The following is a 21,634-nucleotide window of genomic DNA, read 5'->3' as shown; positions in this document are numbered from 1 at the left end:
GTTACTCCAAAAAGCTCTGCAGATCTACTAAAGCTCTGCCTGCTTTGCTCTATTCTTCCCTCAGAATGCCGAACCCAGCAGCGAGCACAGCGCTTGTTAAAACATGTAAAAGTCATCAGATCATCAGAAGGACGCACAGAATGATTGTCTAAAACAAAGTCGGTCCATAGTGAGCACCAAGTGCAAAATGATGTCATTTTGAGTTTTATGGGAGCAACATGTTTTAAAAGAGTTGGAACAGGGCAACAAGAGGCTAAAAGATTAAGCGGTACTAAAAAGAAACACCTGGAGGAACAATTTAAAATGAATTGTGTTAATCAGCAGCAGGTCAGTAACGTGATTTGGTTTAAAAAGAGTATCTTAGAGAGGCAGAAGTTCTCAGACGTAAAGACGGGCAGAGGTTCACCGTTCTGAAATTCTCTATTCTTTAAATATCTCATCATCTACAGTACATAATATCTTCAAAATAATCTGGAGAAATCTGTGTGTGTGCAAACTATAATACACCATCTGCGAATGGACCTCAGGCGGCACTACTGTCGTCTTCTCTCAGCTAAGTTCAGCTCTGATGGTATGGGGGTGCATTAGTGCTCTGGAACTGCCAGATTGCACATCAGGAAAAGCACCATCAATGCTGAGAGCTATATACAGGTATTAGAGCAACATATGCTCCAATCCAGAAGACGTGTTTTTCAGGGAAAGTCTTGCATACTTAAGTAGGATAATGTTAACGCGCGTGCTGCATCTATTACAGCAGCGCAGCTCCATAGTGACGATCTGGACTGGCCTGTTGAGCAGCTACAATCACCGAGACAACAATAGGACGACATTCTTCTCCCTAATTCAGCAGCTGGTCTCCTCAGTTCCCAGATGTTTATGCGCTGTTGCTTAAAGAAGACGGGATGCTACACAGTGGTAAACACGAGCATGTCACGTTGCTGCCGTCAAACTCAAACAGATTTTTCTTTCTTAAAATGATAAATGTCTTCAGTTTAAATATTTGACAGGTTTTCTATGTTCTTTTTTCTGTGTTGTTGTTATTTGGCGATATATAAAAATAAAAATGAACTGAATTGTTCTACTGTGAATAAAATGTAGATTTACGAGATTTGAAAATCACTGGATTTTATTTTTTTGCTTACATTTTACACAGTGGCCCAACTTTTTTGGTACTGGATTTGAATTAGGTACATTATTCTTTACATACTTTTCATGTCGGTGTAGAAAATCTAACCCAAAGTGAAAATAGCATCATCAAGTTGTACTCACTAACAAACAAGAAGAAAAACTCTGTGGACTACAGTGGATTTAATTCAAGGTTTGAGCAAAGAAGCAAAACAAAAACAAAACAATGAAGTAAAAGACAGTAAAGCGCTACAGTGAAGCTAAAGGGGACTTCATCCCTCTGTGTGTGATCACACAGTCTACACTATAGTCTGCTGACCTCTCCATAATGAGCATTTTATGAGGCAGTAGGTTACGTCTTTCCTCCTGTCCTCGCTCTTCCACCTGTCAACTTTCTTCCTTCTTTGCCAGCTTACAGACCTGCAGACTTTCCATCGGGATCCCCCTCCAAGCCTCCTTAGGCTCGCCGACTTTTTTTACCCTTGGGATATGCATAAGCGATAGTCACTTTGCAGCCATCTAGCTCGCAGTCCTCCATAGCCTCTTTAGCAGCTTTGCAACTTTCATCGCTGCCAAAGTTCACAAAGCCGAACCTGACGAAAATGAAATGTAAAATGCATCCAAGTGAGAATCGTGAACTCAGTTTAAGCAGTTAACACAGTAAAGAGACAGCTTCGCGCTACAGACCTCTTTGAAACGTCTTTCTTATTTACAGTGACTCTTGCGTTGACGGCTCCTTCAAAGACACTTTTGAGCATCTCTGGACTGGTCTTCTCAGCGAGGCCCATGACGATCAGTGTTTTTGACAGGACTAGAAAAGAAACATTTAATAATTTAACGCCGCTGTTTTACTCAAACTGACATCACAAACGCCACACTTCTGTAATCAAGCAGCCAATCTGAAAACATCAAGATAATGAGATGATACCCTTTGCTTTCTCTGGCTTTTCACACGATTCTTCTTTGGCTTCTTTTTTGCCGGCCTCAATATTTTGGGATGACTGCAAGGCCTTTTTATCTGTAAGGAGGTCAGAACATGCAAAGTCCACATTAAATTTACTAAAAAAGAATATTCAAACAGCTTCACTGATTTCACTTACCTTTTTTCCTTTTGTTTTCCACATCAGCTTTAGTGACTCTACAAACACCTTTTTCTCCTACACAGTTCAAAATCAAAACCCTCTTTCGGATCGTCACTCCTTGTTTTTGCTTCTGTACCTTCCTAGCAATGCTTGTGTTTTTGAACTCCAAAAAGGCAATTCTGTTGAAAAATAAAGACATTTCACTTAGAACTTGTTATAAACAATCTTTAAAAATGCACCTATTATATTAATTTTTAGCTTAATATTTTTAATGTTATCTCTTTGAACTCTCGTAGAAAGCTTTGCCTGATTCCCTTTTAAAAATACCATTAATGATCTAATACTAAGCCTTAGCGCATTCACTAACAGCCTTTATGCTAACCTGGTTCTGATTGGCTCTTCGTCATAAACAAAAGGATTAAACAGCAGGTGGGTGGGGCTTTTGCCATAGCCATTGCAAGAGGACCATATAAGGATATCCCCTCTTGGTGGCGTCATCATACTACGAGTTTAAAGCAGATTCAAGCTTCAACTTTTAGCTCACAGGGATTACTTGTACACATTATGACCTCATCATTAGAATCTCAGCTTTAACATAAACTTCCACCATTCTAACATGAAAGCATAATAGGTCCCCCTTTCAAAGCATAAACAAGTAATGAATGACTTCCTCATCTGACAACTTCCTGTTCAAAACTCTCACCCTTGGGTTGGGCCTTCAGTTCCACCAGGAAACCGGATGGCGATGGCCTTGTGGAAGACCTTCAGAATGTCTTCCTTCGTTACGTTGTAAGGCAAGTTCTTTACAAACAAACATCTGGCATCTCTGGCTGCAAAAATACAGGAAAGTTCCACTTTTTTTAAATATATAAAGCTTATATTACTTTTTTGATCCTCACAATGTTTTATATTTTAAACTCACTAAGAAAGTGTTTACAAAGGTTCCTGCTAATGACCATTGCCACAGATTCCTATAGGACTGGAAGGCTCAAGGAACTTCCACATTGGTTTTTCACTACCAGAGGCCAGATCCATCTCTTATACTATGTGACAAATGCACATTCTTAAAGTTCGATAAGAAGTTCATTAATTTAATCAACGCACATTAAACAAATCTATTTGGTCATTTTTACCTTGCTTTTTTAGTTCAGGAGATTTCACCTTCACTTTTTTTGCACTTTTGATCTTTGCTTTGGCGATCTTCATTGGTTTATCGAGCAGCACCTCCCCATTTGATGTCAAGGCTTTAGTCAGGTCCATTTCTGAGAGCAAATCTACAAATGCATGTTTCCTGTAACAGCAGAAAATCACTTTATGTACTTTATGTAGCAGCAATAAATAAATAAATAAAATGAAAATAAAAAAATAAAGCATAAATTAAGAAAACATACTCACCTGGATTGGTCCAATCTGATGTCTTTGAACAGAAGATTTTGTGACATGAGATATTTTTCTAGTGACTCTTTCAGTTCTTCAGAATTTTTAGAGCTGTTGAGGTTTCCAACGAAAAGACAAAATCCTAAAGAGGAATAAAGCAGCGAGATGTGTAAAGGCGTCTTCAGGATCACTGGATATCTTACAAGACAAGCAGTAATGAGTTCGTACCTTCATTGATGCGCTTTGCTTTCTTTGATGGGGAATCCTCAATGACAGGTTCTGCTTTCCTTTTACCATTTACTGCAAGAGATAGAAAATGTGGTAACTGCCATCGTCCTGGGTTTTGGTCAAGGTTTTTCAGCTTATGGACTTTGTATTCTTGTTTATTTATTTTTTCATCTTCTATTCCTTTAGTAATTTGAGTCCTGATTTTTGGATTAAGTTTACTTTTTTCTTTGATGGAATTTGTGAGGATGTTGTCATTTTCTTTGGACAACCCACCTCACCAATACAGCGGTGCTTTCTTTTTACTAAGGCTACAGCCACATGTACACGGGTATTTTTGAAAACTGCGATTTTCTGTTTTCATTTTAAAAAATAATCCTGTCCACATGTAAACGCAGAAATGAAGGAAAACGCTGCTAGGAACATGCCAAAGCAGCAGGTGGCGCTATATTCCTAGCCGTGTAGAAATGTTGGCCAATCAGAAGTCAATAAGCCTGGGTGGGAAAGCGTAAACAAAGATGGCGCATAGAAGCAGAATGTGTGTGTATATGTAAAATGCGCACACCTTTGACGCTGCGTTTTCTCCGTTTACCGCGTCCACACGTAAATGCAAAAACTGAGTTTTCGAAAATATCCACCCTGGCAGGAGTTTTTAAAAATCTCCGTTTTCAGTGACCGAAAACGCCGTTTACGTGTGGACGGAAGGCGCAAATGCATAGAAAAATCTGCGTTTTCAAAAATACCCGGGTACGTGTGGACGTAGCCTAAGTCTGTCTGCAGAGAGTGTATTTGAGTCCTCTCATTTAACGCTATATGGCACAATGAGACAACAAGCAACCAAGAGGAGAGAGAGAAACTATAAAAACACAGACAGTAATGAGGGAAAGGGGAACAGGAAGGCAACTAAACACAGCTGCAAATTATCAGGAATTTTTCAAAGGACGTAGATGCTAAACAAAACAAGTGACTATCAAAAAGAAACAGGAAGTGAGAACTGTAACTAAACAGCAAAACAAAGACAACAGTAAACTTGACATAAAGGAAAGATGCAGAAGTCAGGCAAAGAGGAAATTATGAGACAATAAAACTCTTAATAAAAACAGCAAATTAAACTAACAACTAAGGAAATATTGCAAGAAAAATTAAATAAACTAAATAAGAACCAAATGAAGATTATTTAAGAATAAACAACCATGAAAAATTAATGTCTGAAACGCCATGTCTGATATCAATTAACAGTACTATTTTACCTTTTTTGTCCAGTGAGCGTGCGTTCACCTTCGCCTTGTCCTCACTTGCGATCTTTACTTTGGTGATTTTCATTGGCTTATCGAGAAGGATCTCTCCATTTAACGCCAACGCTTTCGTCAAGTCCATTTCAGTGGCCAAATCTAGAAAAGCATGTTTCCTACAACAGCACACATTCATATCAGTTATTTCATCTAGCAGCAAAATTTACAAAACACAGAAAATATTTTTTAAGAGGGGCAAAGAAAAGGTTTTGATGTTTTTCTTGTGCATACTTTCATTTTCCACATTGCTAATTTTTGGGGGCTTTTATGAAGTGTTAAATATGCAACTTGTTAACCTGACAAGTTATAATGCACTCTCAACTGTCAGCCTGTCAAAGCAAACACCACATCTGTAGTGCTCTTTCTCAGCATGAAGCCATACTGCTGCTCACTGATCATCACCGCTCTCCTTGACACAGCTCAGGACGAACCGCCTTTCTCCTTATCCATGAACTTACAGCTTAGATTTAACACAGCAGCTACATGCTGAACATTTTTGTCTTTGTGATTTAACCAAAAAATCGGCTCCCTTTATGAGCAATGACCGTCAGCAAAACTGTTAAGTTACGTTAACACAAAAGATGAATATTGTGCAAATTTTAGGTCAGTTTTGAGAATGCAAATACGTTTCCAAGAAGTCACACAGGACTTTCACAGCAACCTAAAAATAACACTGGAATTTGTCCCACAGTGCAGGAGAAGACCGTTAAATTCAGATCAGGCACATTTGTTGCTTTCACAGGCAAAGAGGTTTTTCATCACACCTTTTAGAGGACTTAACATGAAAAAAACAAATCACATAAACAAAGAAACAAACAGAAACACTCACCTGGATTGGGCTAATTGAATGTCTTGAAACAGAAGGTTTTGCGACATGAAGTATTTTTCTAGTGACACGTTGACTTCTTGATAGGTTTTAGTTTTGTTCAGGTTGCCAACACAAATACGAAATCCTAAAGAAGAATAAAGGGATGAAACATGTGAAGGCGAAGCCTCTCCAGGAATACGAGGTAATGTACAAGATAAAGATGAGTTCTCACCATCGTTGTTCACCTTAGATTTCTTGGATGGGCGATTCTTAACTGCTTTTTGTTTCCCATTTACTGCACAGGACAGAAAGTATTACAGATGTTAAATGGACTTTTCTACTTTAACTGCACTCTAAGAACATTTTTTTTTACCAAAAGCCTCATTCACCCAGTAACACACACACGGTTACTGGGTGAATGGATGCAGTGTGGGCTACTTAGGGTTCAGTATCCAACCCAAGGACACTTCCGACATGAAAACCAGAGGAGGCAGGCAGTGAACCGCCAACTTTATGATTAGCAGACGACCCGCTTTACCTCCTGAGCCACAGCCAATAAAACACAACTACTTCTGCCAGCTGAGGCTTCATGGTCTCTGGAGGGTTTGGTCTTAAACGCCTGTTATCACAATTTTATAGCATGCAATAGCTTTTATCATTTGAAGAATAATATTTATGTCTTTGAAAATACTTTGACAAAGGCTGGGGTCGATTGGGGTCTCTTCATCTAGTAAAAGCAGACCTGCCATCATTTAAAGATGCTGTAAATTAACTGTTGTGACTGGATCTTTTGTGACATCAGTGAAAGGGGTTCGTGTTTCATATCGGAAGCAGCGCTCTAAAAATCTTGTATGAAATGCAACAGATAGACTTTATTATTTTATATTATTACACATGCACACTTCAGAGGAGAAAGGATATTGAAAGATTTTGGTCATGCAGCAGTAACATCCAGTGAACATCCTTACCACAACCAGTCATCTTTTTGGCAGTCATCTGATCGCTTGCATCAAGTGTCGTTTGTGTGTCATCATCCTCTCCTTCCTCATTCTTCTTCTTCCAGGATACAGTTACTGTGGGGGCATTTCCTTTAACTTTTATCACAGTGTCCGTCTGACGATCTGAAAAGATATTTTAATTACTCACACAGCTCAAGTGCAGACACCCTGTGTGACAGTAACTCACCGGCCACCTCAGTGGGTACACCTGCCCAACTGTCCACTAAATATCTAATCAAATATTACATGGCAGCACCGCTGTTGAATTTAGGCAGGTGGACATGATCCAGATGTCCTGCTGAAATGGTAAATGGCCTGTATTTATATAGCGCTTTACTAGTCCCTAAGGACCCCAAAGCGCTTTACATATTGTGGGATTATAATATTATTTTATGCCATGTTAGACCCCTAATTAAAGATTGTGAATTATTATGTAGTTTTAGTTTGCATTATTCTCCTGAATTAGAAGAAGCTGATAACTATTGCATTTGTTAAACTGATTTGCATTACATTAGACTGCTGATTTATTGTGAATGAATGATATTGTTTTATGATGCATTATACTGCTGAGTTATAAGAAATACTGTTTGCAGAAAGTCATCGCCTTATTTGTCTGATTAGAAGAGAACATACTGGAGTTTTCTGCCCCATCTCAGCAGGAGCAGATAAACAGGGAGCCAAGGTCGTAGCTTAGGCGCCGTGTGAGAGAAAGCATGTGAATGTTTAGGCTTTTATGATAAGGTGGAGGCACCAGAGGCTATAAGAGTTTGAGCAATGCTCCACCATTTTGAGATCTGAGGCTGTCTGCATACAGTGTCCATCTCCCACGCGTGTGATCATTAAAATCATCGTTTGACTCAACCCGGCCGGACCAGTGTTGTTATTGTGGTTTTTCTCTTGTGTCCATCCCCAATATTTTGAACCTTAACACCTTCATCACCATGTAACAGACTATCCCAGCATCGCTCATTTTACTGTAACCTCTTTAAATTTACTGTGTTTCTTTACTCGTCAAGGACCCCAAAGCGCTTTACACTATCCACACATTCACACACACTGGTGATGGCAGCTACATTGTAGCCACAGCCACCCTGGGGCGCACTGACAGAGGCGAGGCTGCCGGACACTGGCGCCACCGGGCCCTCTGACCACCACCAGTAGGCAACAGGTGAAGTGTCTTGCCCAAGGACACAACGACCGAGACTGTCCAAGCCGGGCTCGAACCGGCAACCTTCCAATTACAAGGCGAACTCCCAACTCTTGAGCCACGATCGCCCCTCAAATTCAAACCGAGCACCAGAATTGGGAAACGTAAAGTCATCTTAACTTGAAGTTTAAGTGACTTTGAATGTCGCATGATTGCTCATGCCAGATGGGTGGATCTGAGTGGAAACTGCTGATTAATTATTAATTTCCCACATAATCATCACTATGATTACAGAAAATGGTCTGGAAAAGAAAATATCCGTAGGCGGCAGTTCTCTGCGTCAAAATTCCTTGTTGGGGTCAGAGGTCAGAGGAAAATGGCCAGACTGATTTAAGATAATAAGATGGCAACAGTAACACAAATAGTCAGTTGTTATAACCAGGAAAATGCCGACGAGCACCTCTGAAAGCACAACATCTTGACACTTGGAGCAGATGGACTACAACAGCAGAAGACCACACTGGGTATCACTCCTGTCAGCTAACAACAGGAAACTGAGGCTACAAGCTCACCAAAAATGAAAAATAGAAGTAAGAAAAACATTGCCTGGTCTGATGAATCTCTATTTCTGCAGCAACAGTTAGGTGGAAAGGACGGAGTTTGACATAAACAACATGAAAGCATGACTCCATCCTCCCTTGTATCAACAATTTCCGGCTGCGGGTGGTGGTTTAATGTTGTTGGGGATAATTTCTTGGCACACTTTGGTACCAGTACCAGAGGACTGTTTAAACACCACAGCCTACTTGAATATTGTTCTGGTCATGTCCATCCCTTTATGACCACAGTGTATCCATCTTCTGATGGCTGCTGTCAGCAGCATAACAAACCATGTCACAAAGCTCAAATCATCTCAAACTGCTTTCTTAAACATGACAGTAATTTCATTGGACTCCCCAAATGGCCTCCACAGTCACCAGATCTCAATCCAAAAGAGCATCTTTGGGATGTTGTAGAACAGGAGATTCACATCAACTGTGCAACTAACAAATCTGCAGCAACTGCGTGATGCTGTCATATCAATATGGACTAAAATCTCTGAGTAATGTATCTATCGCCTTGTTGGATCTGTGCCACAAAACAGTAAGTTAGTTGTGCAGGCAAAACTATACGCCAGTTGTACCTTATAAAGTGTCCGCTGAGATCATAAAGATTGAAGGACTTATAGTTACTAACATTATTCAGCTCAAACAGTTATGTTTACTGTGAATTTCTACATATTAATAGGGATTTACTTGCCAGTGTCAGCTGTGTCCTCTTGTACAACTTTGCTCTGTTTTTTTCTCCGTCTCGTAGCCTGAAACAAACACAACAGTTTCAGTGAACGATTTACCATTTACGTTTACCAAAAACCCAACTTGAAGTCTGTAAATTCCTTTGCGATGTCTGACAAAACACTGTGCTAACGGCAGAGATGTTCGTGTTACTTTTAGCATTTTTATCATTAAAGACAGAAAAATTAACTCTTCCCTAAATAGCTGGCCTTTCTAATGTAATAACGGTATTATATCCGAGTACTCGACTATAATCAGACTCATGTTTTGTACAATTTTAATTATGATAATTCACAAGTTAACCGACTGCTAGCTCCTGAGTTCGCACTGACCCCAAAAAACAACGTGATATAAACGCTTAACACAATGCATTATTATCACATCAAAGCCTGTTTGTGTAAGTTGCACAAATGCGGTATAACTCTTACGTCTGTTTTTGCCATATTAAACCTTTAAATAGCACAAAATCACAGGCTGAAACAATTGTAGCGTCAGTCAGAAACCATACACGCGTGCTAGGATGAAAACATCCACATGCTACCGGACTTGAGTACCGTACTGCGCATGCGTACGATGTACTCTACGGATGCCCGCACAGAAACACGCTTTCGGGTAAGTTTACGCGGTTTTACGACTACTACTTTCGTTATTCCTTGCTGATAATTAGACTACCGTTTGCGCTACCCCACGGTGAGGCGAGTAGATCCCGGAAACAGAGAAGGTTCGAATAAAGCGGTTAGACAGATTTGGGGATGTTTTTGGAAGCTAATTACTATTTAAATGTCTTCTAGCCAGTTAGCCCTAGCTTAACTTTTGAGTTTGGTGAACTTGTGAAAAGCATTTCGGCTCCAGCCAAACTTTGGACCCATTTTCACTTTTAGCTACTGAAATTTGTGATGCGAATGTTTGCTCTGCTGGAAAATCATGCTGTAGCAATCTGTTGACTCAAACAGGCTGAACTGGAACCCGAGTCCAAAGGTGGAGTTACAGTCCCAACACGAAACCCGGTGCAGATAAGCTACTATCGGGTTAAACGAGCAATTCAGGTTGTACACAAGACCACAATGAGTTGATCACAAATGGCGTGGGACAGCACTGAGACAAAATAGGACACACTTTCCCACAATGGGGAGCCACAGGAACGGTTTCAAGAAGGAAAGCTACATTTTGTCGGTGGACGTGGGCACAACGTCAATCAGATGCCACGTCTATGACAAGGAGGCAAAGATCCGAGGATCATGCTCTACAAAGGTATTCATCTGTTCTGCCTTTTTAATTCCTCACATAAACCACCTACTTGGTAAATTAAATGCAGCATCCACACAAACTTGATCTTTCCCCAGGTTGTGCTCCTCTATCCAGAGGTAGGACATGTGGAGATGGACCCAGATGACCTGTGGAAAGGGTTTATCTCTGTGGTTAAAGGAGCCGTGCAAGGTACATCTGCTCCAATTCCTACTTTTATGTCAATCCGGAGATGTGCCATGAAAAAGTGTTTGTCCCCTTCCTGATTTCTAAGGTTTTTTGTATATTGGTCACACTTGAATCTAAAGATAAACTCTTTTATTTGCCATTGTTGCACTAGGTCAGGGTACCTTGGAAATTCCGTGGATAATGGCTATCACTGTGGTTCAGTGAGTCCCAAAGCCTTAGAAATGGCTTTGTAACCATTTCTAGGCATGTCGTAATACAAGCATAATAGATAAAACACTACCGAAGTTTCCCATAGTTCATTTAGTTTTGTTGTCAAAGAGAAAATTGCGTGCGAAAGATCATATACTGATATTCCAGTTAAGCACACTTGGCTTTTAGATTTTTTTTAATTGTTCTTTTTTTTAATCATTTACTGCAATGTGAATGTCTTATGTTGGAATTTTTTTTAGAAAAACGATCCTTGTCCTTCTTTTTCTCTGCCTAACCGTTTTGTGCTCGTGTTGCTGTCCTGATCATATAGATGCAGGAATACAAATGCACCAGGTAGAGGCCCTTGGGATCTCCACTCAGCGCAGTACCTTCACAACATGGGACAGGTGAATAGCTTTGCTCACATACCTACTTTAGCACATCTTTGAATAATTCATGCCCTACGCTGGCTTTTCCTCTAGCTTGTTTCTCATCTCCTCCTCCGCTTTGACAGGAGAACTGGGGTTCCTTTCCACAACTTCATCAGCTGGCAGGATCAGAGAGCTGCAGACCTGGTGAAGTCCTGGAACAGATCCTGCACCATGAAAGTGAGGCTGCTCCCCATTTCTATCTTTCATGATCTTTAGTCAATAGATTGGACTTTAAAAGGCAAAGGCAGGAAAAAATTTCAAATAAATATGATGTTCCCATGTAAACTCAAAATTCTTTTCAACCAGTGCTGGGTGTGCTTTTTGTTTATCCATCTTATTTGTTTGTTTGTTTTTACAAAAAATCTCAGGCAATCCATGGTGCAATGAAGGTCCTCTACTTTGTTACCAGGCAGAAACGGTTGCTTGCAGCAAGTCTCATCGTCTTCTCCACTCAGCATGTCACTTTTCGCCTCGTCTGGGTCTTGACACATTACAAACAGGTGCGTGGAAGGGTTAACTAACGGGCTTGTGCTCAAAAGTAGAGTAACACAGTTGCACACATTTGCATGCATAACAACCGGGAACAATGTGGGCCACTGTTTAATTGCAATCAAACAATTCGTTTATGTGTGAAAAATCACAACTAAACGATGAATTCAGGAACAGTGAGTGCACTGAAAAGTTGAAGTTCCCTCATATTTGACGGAATATAACAAATCATTCATTACTATTAAGGGTTAGGGTTAGACTCTTACAGTTGTTACCATCAGTATAAGAGAATAAATAACTATTTACCATTTGTAAAGGATTTTCCAACCACTAGTCTGTATGTGTTTTTAATACATATTCAAAGTAGATTTGTGGAGTAATAATCAGCTATCTCCTGTGCATGGATAACATCAAGCTGTACAACCGGCATGAGTGAGACATTGACTCATTGATCCTCAGCCTGAATAAGTGTGACTCAGTGGTGTCAGAGTGTGGGAAGGTGACCAAAAGGTTTTCGAGAATGCAGGATGACAAGCACATAGAACAGCTACAAGTACCCACAGTCCTTTGGGTTCCACAATGAAGATCTAAGACAAGTCATTTAATACTCAACTGTAATATTAAACAGGAGGAGATACACTGATATGTCAAGACACAAAAAAAACTGCTCACAATGGACGGAGGTCTCCACCCAAAATCTGACACCCTGAGGCTGTGCAAGTAGCGGAAAGAGGTGAGGCAAGGATTAGACGGTGACGGAGGATGCATGAGTAGGTTAGGAAGATGGTTCCACTTGAGATGAAGAATACTTCAGGCAGTTGAAGAAAGATGATGGTGAGGGAAAGGAGGAGGAAGCATTGTAAAAGACCAAAAGCCTGCATTGGGATGTACCATCGACAGGTAGAGGAAGTGGCTGACATCAAGAAATCCCAGCAGGGGCTAGAAAAATGTTGGCTTTAAGGACAGCACAGAAGCTCTGATAATGGTGGCAGAAGAGCAAACCCTAAGCACCAGATTCTGAGATAAACAGAGAAGTGCCAGTGGCTGAAGGAACAACTGGACCAGATGTGGAAGATACAGTTCAAAATGGTCCCAGTGGTAACACCAGCATCAGGAGCTATAACCCTAAAAGTGGATGAGTGGCTCCAGCAGATTGAGGACACATCAGAGATTTCTGTCCAGAAGAGTAAAGTCCGAGGACAGCTCGGCTAAAGCGGAATTTATGCTTTGCATGTTCACAGTCCACCGCCAATCAGGGGATGGTCCGTCTACCTACAGAGAACTCTGTTGTTAATGGAGGCAGAATACAAAGTATGTGGTATAACTGGTTTGTGGGCTGATTGCTGTGTGCTGTTTGTGGTCCGTCAGCCACCTGCAGGGAAGAGCAAGGTTCAAATATACAAAGCGCTGAAGTCAAACAAAGAGTCCACTGCAGCCACTCTCAAAGCTTCTGTATTATTATTTTTTTTTACGTTTTTTTTGTGTGTTAGTTCGTTTGGTTGGTTTTTTATGCTTCTCCCGTTCCCGGTGTACTCCGCTTTCCTGCTCTGGCCCACTTATCAACCAATCAGCATTCAGCATCCAGCGACATGCAGTTAGGATTTTGGAGGACTGCATGGGAGCACGGCTGTGATGGGAGAAAAGCCCTCAGGTCTCGCTGTCCGAACAGAAACGTGTACGCAGACGGACACATTTACAGGAACATAAATTACGCTTGAGATGCTGCGCAGAACCCTCGCTCCCAGCTTGTCCCTCTTAAGAAACACAAACATGCTACGCCCCAGGAGGGAGGTTTTTATTTATGTAAAAATAAACTTGTGTTGATGCCCTTATGAACCAAAGAGTTGATTAATAAAAAAGGAAAGGAGAAGCCTCAGTATTAGATGGCCCACAGCATTCTTCTGTTTTCAGCCTCGTCATGTTTCTTTCTTCTTTCAGGTTTGTCAAGCAATAGATGAAGGTTACTGCTGCTTTGGGACAATAGACAGCTGGCTCCTGTTTAAACTCACAAAAGGTGGGTTTGCATTGTTTAGCTTGGTTTCCCAGACATCGAGTAAGCCTAGACTAAAAACACTTTTTCTTTTTTTCTTTCCTTTCAGGGGAGAGTTTTTTTTCTAGCTATTCTCGTTTAGTCTCTTGAACTCAGTGACATCTAAAACAAGTTCAGTAATATAAGATTGGTGCAGTGAACTGTGATTTTGTACAGTTCCTAACAGGATAATAATCCCCAGACAGAATGTCCTTTGTCTTATCAATCCTACTGAGTCACTGATTGGCTGAAATTCCTCAGGAATGTTTCGGCTCACTCCTGGGGAGGAGATTTGGAAAAGTGACAAGCAGCTCGAGTTTTTTGTTAATTAACCTTTCTTTTAGAGAATGATTATATGCATCTCCTAATCTGTTTCAGGACACCTGCATGCCACCGATTACTCTAATGCCAGTTCAACAGGGATTTTCGACTCTTATCAGGTCTGGTGTCAGTCATAATTATTTACTGTTTATTCTGTGGTTGGTTTGAGTTTGTCTTTTTATATCCCTGTAATGTGACTTGCTTCATAGATGTGCTGGAGTGGGTTTCTTTCCTCTCTTGTGTCCCTGCCGCTCTCTATTTTCCCCAAAGTAGAAAATACAGGGTGAGTGGACCATTCGCTTCCAGTTTGTTCATGTTTTAGCAAAAGTCGCTCATATTAATAAACATGATCACATTTGTCTTTGTATTCTATGTTTTTCTTTATGTCCCTGCTGAGTCTGAGACATGCTTGTTTTTGTTATTGTTTGTCTTTTTGTTTGATTCAAAGTCTGTCTGTCTAAATTTAATGAAACTTTGTGGAGACAGTGAGTATCAATAAAGGAAGAACCTATCAATGTTTAATGCGGTTCCATATGAGACGCTGACTTTGGCAGAGAATCCAAGAGCCCATAGATCAATGGGTCCCAACTTTTATCCATGCACAGTGTTATAATATGCAAGGAAGTGGGGGAAAAGAGATTGTGTTCATTTTTTTTCTGTTTTTTCTCTAAAATATTTTTCTTGAGAAACACTGAGTGTGTGCCACAATCCCACATGATCACATTTAATGTGACTCACATGTTTGCTTTCTCGCAGCTGGTGGAAGCAAACATCTGTGTGCATAAGAAAAATGTATACATTAAAGTTCAAATGCACTGACTGAAAATGTACACTGTCAACAGTCACTTCAATATGTCAGTTAGAGAGTTATAATTAAAGATTCAATTAAACCCAACCTTTGCAATATACAGTAAGCATAAAGCGGAGCATCTCGTTATGTCCTTTGCCCTCAGTTTGCCTTTAGAGTAAAGCTCTGAAAGAGACTGAGACGATTCAGTTCAATTTGATTTAAATCACAACAACAGTCACCTCAGGGTGATTTATATTGTAAGGTAGACCCTACAATAGTACATACAGAGAAAACCCCAGCAATCATATGACCCCTCCCCCCATGAGCAAGCATTTTAGAGACAGTGGGAAGGGAAAACTCCTTTCTAACGAGAAGAAACCTCCAGCAGAGCCAGGCTCAGGGAGGGGCGGCCCCAGCCACGACCGCTTGGGGTGAGAGAAGGAAGCATCGTGATGCATTGTGTCTGATTTCTCCGGTTTCTTGTCTTGACACCACAGCCATGACTTTGGTTCCACAGACCCATCCATCTTTGGCGTGCCCATTCCTATCATGTCAGTGGTGAGTCAACATCTGACCGTCACACAATCTCTTGTCTGCATTGCAAACCTCTAACTGCTTAAACCTGGGATTTCACCACCATTATGTTGTAACAAAGATGTCTTGCAAAGTTAGCTAATCAGCAGCTGATTGCACGTCATCCCTGCACTCTACTTCACTTCCCTTAATTGCAAGTTTTCAACATTCATTGTCATCAAAACTTTCAATTATCTCCTCTGTCCATGTGCCTTAGATGGCAGACCAACAGGCAGCCATGTTTGGAGAGTGCTGCTTTGATGTTGGTGATGTGAAGATCACCATGGGAACAGGCACCTTCATGGACATAAACACTGGGAGCAAACCACATACATCTGTAGCAGGTAAAGAGTCCACACATACATTCATATTCACCCATTCAGGCTAATCATAACCTCTGACCTCTCTTTACAGGTCTGTATCCTCTTGTGGGGTGGAAGATCGGCTCAGAGGTGGTGTACCTGGCAGAGGGAAATGCAGCCGACACAGGGACCGCCATCAAATGGGCACAGAAGCTGGGTGAGCAGTGAGGCGTATAGTGTGAAAACACCACGCAGGACTAATTCATCCATCTTTAAATCATAGTCGGTTTTCCTCTTCCACACTGAATACTGAGCGTGGCAGTGACGGACAGAACCGGGGATTGTGTGTGACACCTGTGTGTGTGCTGTTTCAGAGCTCTTCTCTGATGTCAGAGAGACCAGCACCATGGCTTACAGTGTCAGTGATTCAGATGGAGTGTGTTTTGTTCCTTCCTTCAGCGGCCTGCAGGTCTGTGCACTTTTTGTTTTTCTGCTGTAAGCGTGTGTTTCTTATTACATGTAGTTTCTTTTAACTCAACACTCATTCATTTCTTTATTTCATTTATCTCTCTGTAACATGGTGTCTCTTTTTTTTTTTGCTGCCCTCCATTGTGAACTCGCCCTTGTAAGTGTTTATGCTGGATGCTAAATGCTTATAGTTAGACACGCAAAAGCTACTTTTCGACAGTAACCCTGCAGAGCTGCGTAGCAGCACGTCTGCTGACCAACAATTTTTGAGCTTGACTTTAAGACACAAAGACCGTTTAGAGACCTTTTTTTTCTTTCATCCTTTCTTTAACGACTGCAGTTTATTAACTGTTGGTGTAAATGTTTTATTAAAGGCTCCTCTGAATGATCCAAAAGCATGCGCTTCCTTCATGGGCCTAAAACCATCTACTACTAAACGCCACCTGGTCCGGGCCATTCTGGAGTCAGTCGCCTTCAGGTGAGGCATTTTCAAAAGATTAAATACTGTGCAAAAGTCTTGAGCTATCACTCATTTGGTAAATATTTTTGCTTCCAAGAGCAAAGAGCAAGTTTCAAAGTTTTTTTTTTATTGAAAAACTTTGTTTTTCAACTCCTTCTCAGTCCTGTCCTTGTACCCGGCCATTTTTAGCAGTGTTTGGAATTTTTGGTAAGCTGCTTAAAACTGATCTGTAAATCATTCAAGTATTAAAAAGGCACCTAACTCAAGGGAGGAACCAGTGTTGTGTCTACTCATAGCAGACAACTTTGTTACTAGCAGCTGGTCACAAAAACGCGTAATCTTTTTCAATTTCTGTAGAAGAATCTATGAAAATGTTAAATATAACACACTTCTTATATTGGCATCAAATATTTTTGCACCACACAATAACTCCCAAAGAGCTATTAGCTGAAACCTTGGCATATTTTGGAAGAGTGTGCAAGTATATCCTTAGAAATGTTGAGGAAACTGGATAAGTGGAGGACAGAATAAGAAATGTTCGACCTAATAACTATCTAGCAGATACAGTGTATCTGAAAGTCATGTCCTGAAGACATAAGAAAAAAAATGTATTTTCAAAAAGGAAGAAAGGCTGAGGTAGGCCAAATTACACAAGTACTGGAGTAAAAATCAGCCACAACAGGTCCGATGGCGTGATGAATGCAAATTTGGCATTTTTGGTTCCAAATGTATGAAGGAGTTCAGGAGAGAGGTGAGTGTCCACAGCCATCTGTAAAACACAGGAGAGACTGTGTCATGGGCTGAATTTCAGACGGTGGAATTAGAGATCTTTAAAAATCTGGAAAGCCTCAGTGGCTTCATTTTCTAACCTGATAATGATCCTTAACACTTGTGGAGAACTGTTCCTGAAGAGTGTTTAAAGAGATTAAAAATTGTGTTGAAGATTAACGGTGGTCAGACTTGCAATCACGCTGGGATTGTACAAACTCTTCTTTTGCCTTAAGAGCTGTATTCTCATGTATGATTGCACCAATTTCCTAGTTTTCGAGTCCAACGTAGTGAAATGAGGGTGGCTCAAGACTATTGCACAGCACTCTAGTTTCCTTATTGCTTTACTGTTTATTCTCATTCATGCTTATTTACATTCTGTTCCAGAAATAAGCAGCTGTATGAGACAATGTTAAGAGAAACCTGTATTCCCATCACAAAGATAAGGTACAGTACTTCTTTTAACTCGTCAGTCTGAAGGTAGTAACTGTACATCCAATAAAATCTCTGTGTGTTGGCAGTTAACTCATACAGAGACCAGACACCCGTTTGATATTTTATTTTAGTGTTTGTCTTTTAGCCAACAAACTGGGCGTAACAGAATAGACTCTTGTGTTCTCTGCCTCCACTCATGCAGTTCATTTCTTTATTGACTTTGCATTATGGCTTTATGTTTCCCTGATACTGTTACAGTAAAGTGAAGGAAAATCTAATTGAGTGCTCGGATCCTTTCTCTCTCAGGGTGGACGGTGGTGTTTCCTCCAATGACTTCGTCATGCAGCTGACCTCAGACTTGTTTGGTAAAAAGATAGCCAGACCCCAGCACCATGAGATGTCATGTCTCGGGGCTGCTTTTGTCGCTGGACTTGAAGTCGGTATGGAAATAAATATTTAAAGAGAACAAATATTTGCACTGTAGTCGAATGTTTTGAAGGAGCATTTGATTCACGGCCGTGTGAAGATAAGAAATGACGTTGAGCACAAACGGAGTGATCTATCATGCTCTGACACTCTGGTCTTACTTTCACTGTGGTTTTTCTCTAAAAATATTACAGCTCCTGACAGGCCCATTTGAAAAGGTTTGATCAAAAGTCCTATTTTTATTCCTGCTGACTCTGGCAGGAGAGGCAAAAAGCCTTGCTGTTTGTTACATAACCTGTTTTCCATTTAATTATTCACATTATGTAATTAGATTGTTATATATTAGTCAGCATTTAATCAAATCAACCAGAAAATATGGCTGATTTGTTGTGGCTGTTTCATAACAGGCCAGAAGCAGGTGGTGCTGACGACTGAAAAATAAAATGAATCATGAGGAACATGGCTTTTAAGTGGATCAGTCCACAGTGATGTAGATAATTAGATCATTTGTCCAGCATTTATTGCTCTTTTTGCACCACAGCGTACCTTGTGCGGTGCTAGATTCTGCATTTATATTTGTGTCGGTGTTGTACGCAGGTTTCTGGAGGACGCGCGAGGAGCTGAAAAAGCTGCAGAGTGCAGACGATGAGTTTTCGCCCCGATGTGCAGACAAGGAGTGCACCGGCAGCCCAAACGGGGAGTACGTCCCCATCCTCCAGAGCTGGGAGAGAGCTCTGCGGCGCTCCATGAATTGGTACAACAAGCCTTGACACTTGAAGCACACACACGGAGAGTCCATGGGGTGACCATGAAGGATGGAGATGACAGATCTGATGACATTTGAAAGTAAACCGATGATTTTTGTTAATTTTTTTTTTTTTTAAAGAAAATTTACTGTTTACAAAATAACAACCATTAGCTGTGAGTCAAATTTTAACGGGAAAAAATAAGTCCTGGGCTACTTATGTAAGGAAAACATCGTTGCCAGCAGTTACTTAGTCGTCCTAGGGAACATGACAGCAGATTTTTTATTTTTCCAAGATCTGTTTTCACAGCCACTTGTTTGTCTGCAAGTTTGCACATAATCTACCTAGCTTAGTTTTTAGAAACTTGTTGAAGAGGTGTAGCACAGTTAAGGAAGGAAACCGTTCTGGACCACAGCAGGGCATTGATCTTGTCATAGGATACACTCTCCAAGTGCCCCTCTAATGTAAAGCTAAAGGACAAATGCACTGACATGATGCTGCAGCACTGATTAATACAGTTGAAGGCACGCTTGTACTAACTTCACACAGCAGTGCAGGTCAGATCCAAGCCAAAGGATTCCCCAGCCACTGTCCACAAACAGGAGTTGCTGTTCCCTGACTTGATTTCCTCTTCTTGCACACAGCAGCTGGTTTACAAGCACATTTCATTCATTCCAGGATGGACGTCACTGCTGCTGCTTCATATTTCAGTCGGTATTTTTTTTTTTCCGCAGCGGAAATAAGATTTTTACATTTTCCCACATGGGGGTGCTGACGACCACCTTTTACAGCTTTTTAAAAATCATGAGGTCGCCATAGCAACCGCATGCCAAATGTTCATCAGCAGCTATAGAGTTAAAAGCGTTCATCCCAGATTCACACATGAGCCTCTGTTCATGACACCTCAGACTGCACAAAAGGAAGCCCAGATCCGATATGTGCGGCTTAATGTTTCACTTTTGTAGCAGCTGCCTCTCAATTTTAAATCTGAACGCTGACCTCGTAAAGTCATACATGATGCCTTTTTTTTTTTTTTTTTTTTTTTTTTTAATTAATTACTGTGTGATCAACAAATTATATTCAGTGGCTGTATTCAGAGATTTAAATATGACTAGAACAAAAAACAAATTGTATGTGTTTGTTTTTCTGTATGTGGGAATTTGACTGGAGTTAAGTGTTTAATGTTAATTCTATGCTTCCAATTAGTCGATTATATACCTCTCGATTGGCAACAAGAGCTGGAAAAAGTATTAGATTTAACTGTAATAAACACAAAAATGTCTAATTTTGTACTGTTTGATGCTTTGATCTGTTATTTTGTTGCTGTGAGTGAGGTCATAAGGGGTTCAAACCAGTCCATGTCTCATGATTATTCTTTGTTAGTGTGGAGTACAACCATGGGGATGTCATATGATAATGTTTTGACTCGAGTCTTGATCTCGACTTGATGAACTCTGATGACATAGTTTAAAATTCTGATCGCATTATGATGAAGCCCAAATGACTAACTAGATCTAAACTGTGAATGTCTTTCCTGACTTGTTCTGCTCCCCGTGTGATGATCTGTTCTCTTGCAAAGTGTAATACTGTGCCTAACCCTAAAGTTAACCCCAGTTCACGTGTGTGACATGACTTGTACTTCATTCAGTTTCTGAATGGCACGTGTCATTCCAACATGCTAGGGCCTAGCAGATGAATACAATGTGTGTAATTGTAAAAAGATTTGGATGAGTAGGTCTAGCATTTTTGTTGCTGGGGAGGGGCTTCTATTAAAAACCTGAATTATCAGCTGTTGTGGTCGTGGTGATTTGGGTGCCTCGCGCACTCAAGCTGCACAGGTGTCTGTGACACACGGTGAGTGAGTGAGCAGATGCTGCCCGAAAGTGTTTACCTCCACAAGGACTCTGGGGAAATGCTGCTGCCTCATGCCTGAGATTGGGGGGGGTATCAGAAACGCAGGCTGCCGGATGAGTCTGGGGATTGAGTCCCATTGATGTGGGCAACCTCGCTGTGAGGGTTGCTATGGCAGCTTGGGGATGGAGTGACTGAGAGAACAAATGGAGTGTGTGTGTGTGTGTGCTCATGGTGCTGGTATGGCGAAGGGGGTGCTAATTGAGTGAGCACAAGGGGGATTTCCTAAACAATGGGAGGATTGTGTGTGTATGTGTGTGTTTGCCAGGAGGAAGAGCAGTCGTGAGTTTTTGTGTACATCATGCGGATCCATGGTCTGCATAACACCACAGCACTACAAATGCTTCTTCTACTGTAACTCGAGCTCAGCTTTCTCACTCAATTCTTATAATTTAATTGCCACTGTGCTTTTCTTGCAATCGAGTGTGTGTGTGTGTGTGTGTGTGTGTGTGTGTGTGTGTGTGTGTGTGTGTG

The 21,634-nt window shown here is 40.9% G+C and overlaps 2 protein-coding genes across 3 annotated transcripts; one reads left to right on the top strand and one right to left on the bottom strand.

The window, feature by feature from the left end:
• Positions 1-1,112: 1,112 nt before the first annotated feature.
• LOC102294403 (nucleolin) lies at positions 1,113-10,786 on the bottom strand. 2 transcript variants are annotated; one of them, XM_042227519.1, is made up of 14 exons: positions 10,686-10,786; positions 9,354-9,411; positions 6,878-7,030; positions 6,142-6,204; positions 5,931-6,054; positions 5,060-5,217; positions 3,813-3,884; positions 3,603-3,726; positions 3,341-3,498; positions 2,911-3,037; positions 2,226-2,386; positions 2,054-2,143; positions 1,813-1,936; positions 1,113-1,718 (listed from the first exon to the last, which is right to left on the bottom strand). In XM_042227519.1, exons 1-14 carry the CDS (start codon positions 10,704-10,706, stop codon positions 1,583-1,585), a joined length of 1,569 nt encoding a protein of 522 aa, XP_042083453.1. In that variant the 5' UTR covers positions 10,707-10,786; the 3' UTR covers positions 1,113-1,582. The 2 variants fall into 2 exon arrangements, with proteins under 2 accessions (XP_042083453.1, XP_005939456.1); XM_005939394.3 differs by lacking the exon at positions 10,686-10,786 and adding an exon at positions 9,817-9,962.
• On the top strand, positions 9,939-21,037 carry gk5 (glycerol kinase 5). Its single transcript, XM_005939396.3, has 17 exons — positions 9,939-10,000; positions 10,342-10,639; positions 10,732-10,825; positions 11,343-11,418; positions 11,526-11,619; positions 11,811-11,942; positions 13,870-13,945; positions 14,339-14,400; positions 14,491-14,564; positions 15,569-15,629; positions 15,862-15,988; positions 16,059-16,163; positions 16,321-16,415; positions 16,789-16,892; positions 18,030-18,089; positions 18,384-18,517; positions 19,101-21,037. The coding sequence occupies exons 2-17, from the start codon at positions 10,514-10,516 to the stop codon at positions 19,271-19,273; spliced, it is 1,593 nt and encodes a 530-aa protein (XP_005939458.1). The 5' UTR covers positions 9,939-10,000; positions 10,342-10,513; the 3' UTR covers positions 19,274-21,037.
• The last annotated feature ends 597 nt before the right edge of the window (positions 21,038-21,634 follow it).

The sequence above is a fragment of the Haplochromis burtoni genome, unplaced genomic scaffold (assembly GCF_018398535.1).
Source record: "Haplochromis burtoni strain Fernald_Lab_line unplaced genomic scaffold, NCSU_Asbu1 Contig_266, whole genome shotgun sequence".
NCBI classification, from domain to species: domain Eukaryota; kingdom Metazoa; phylum Chordata; class Actinopteri; order Cichliformes; family Cichlidae; genus Haplochromis; species Haplochromis burtoni.
This window is presented reverse-complemented; position numbering and strand designations above follow the sequence as displayed.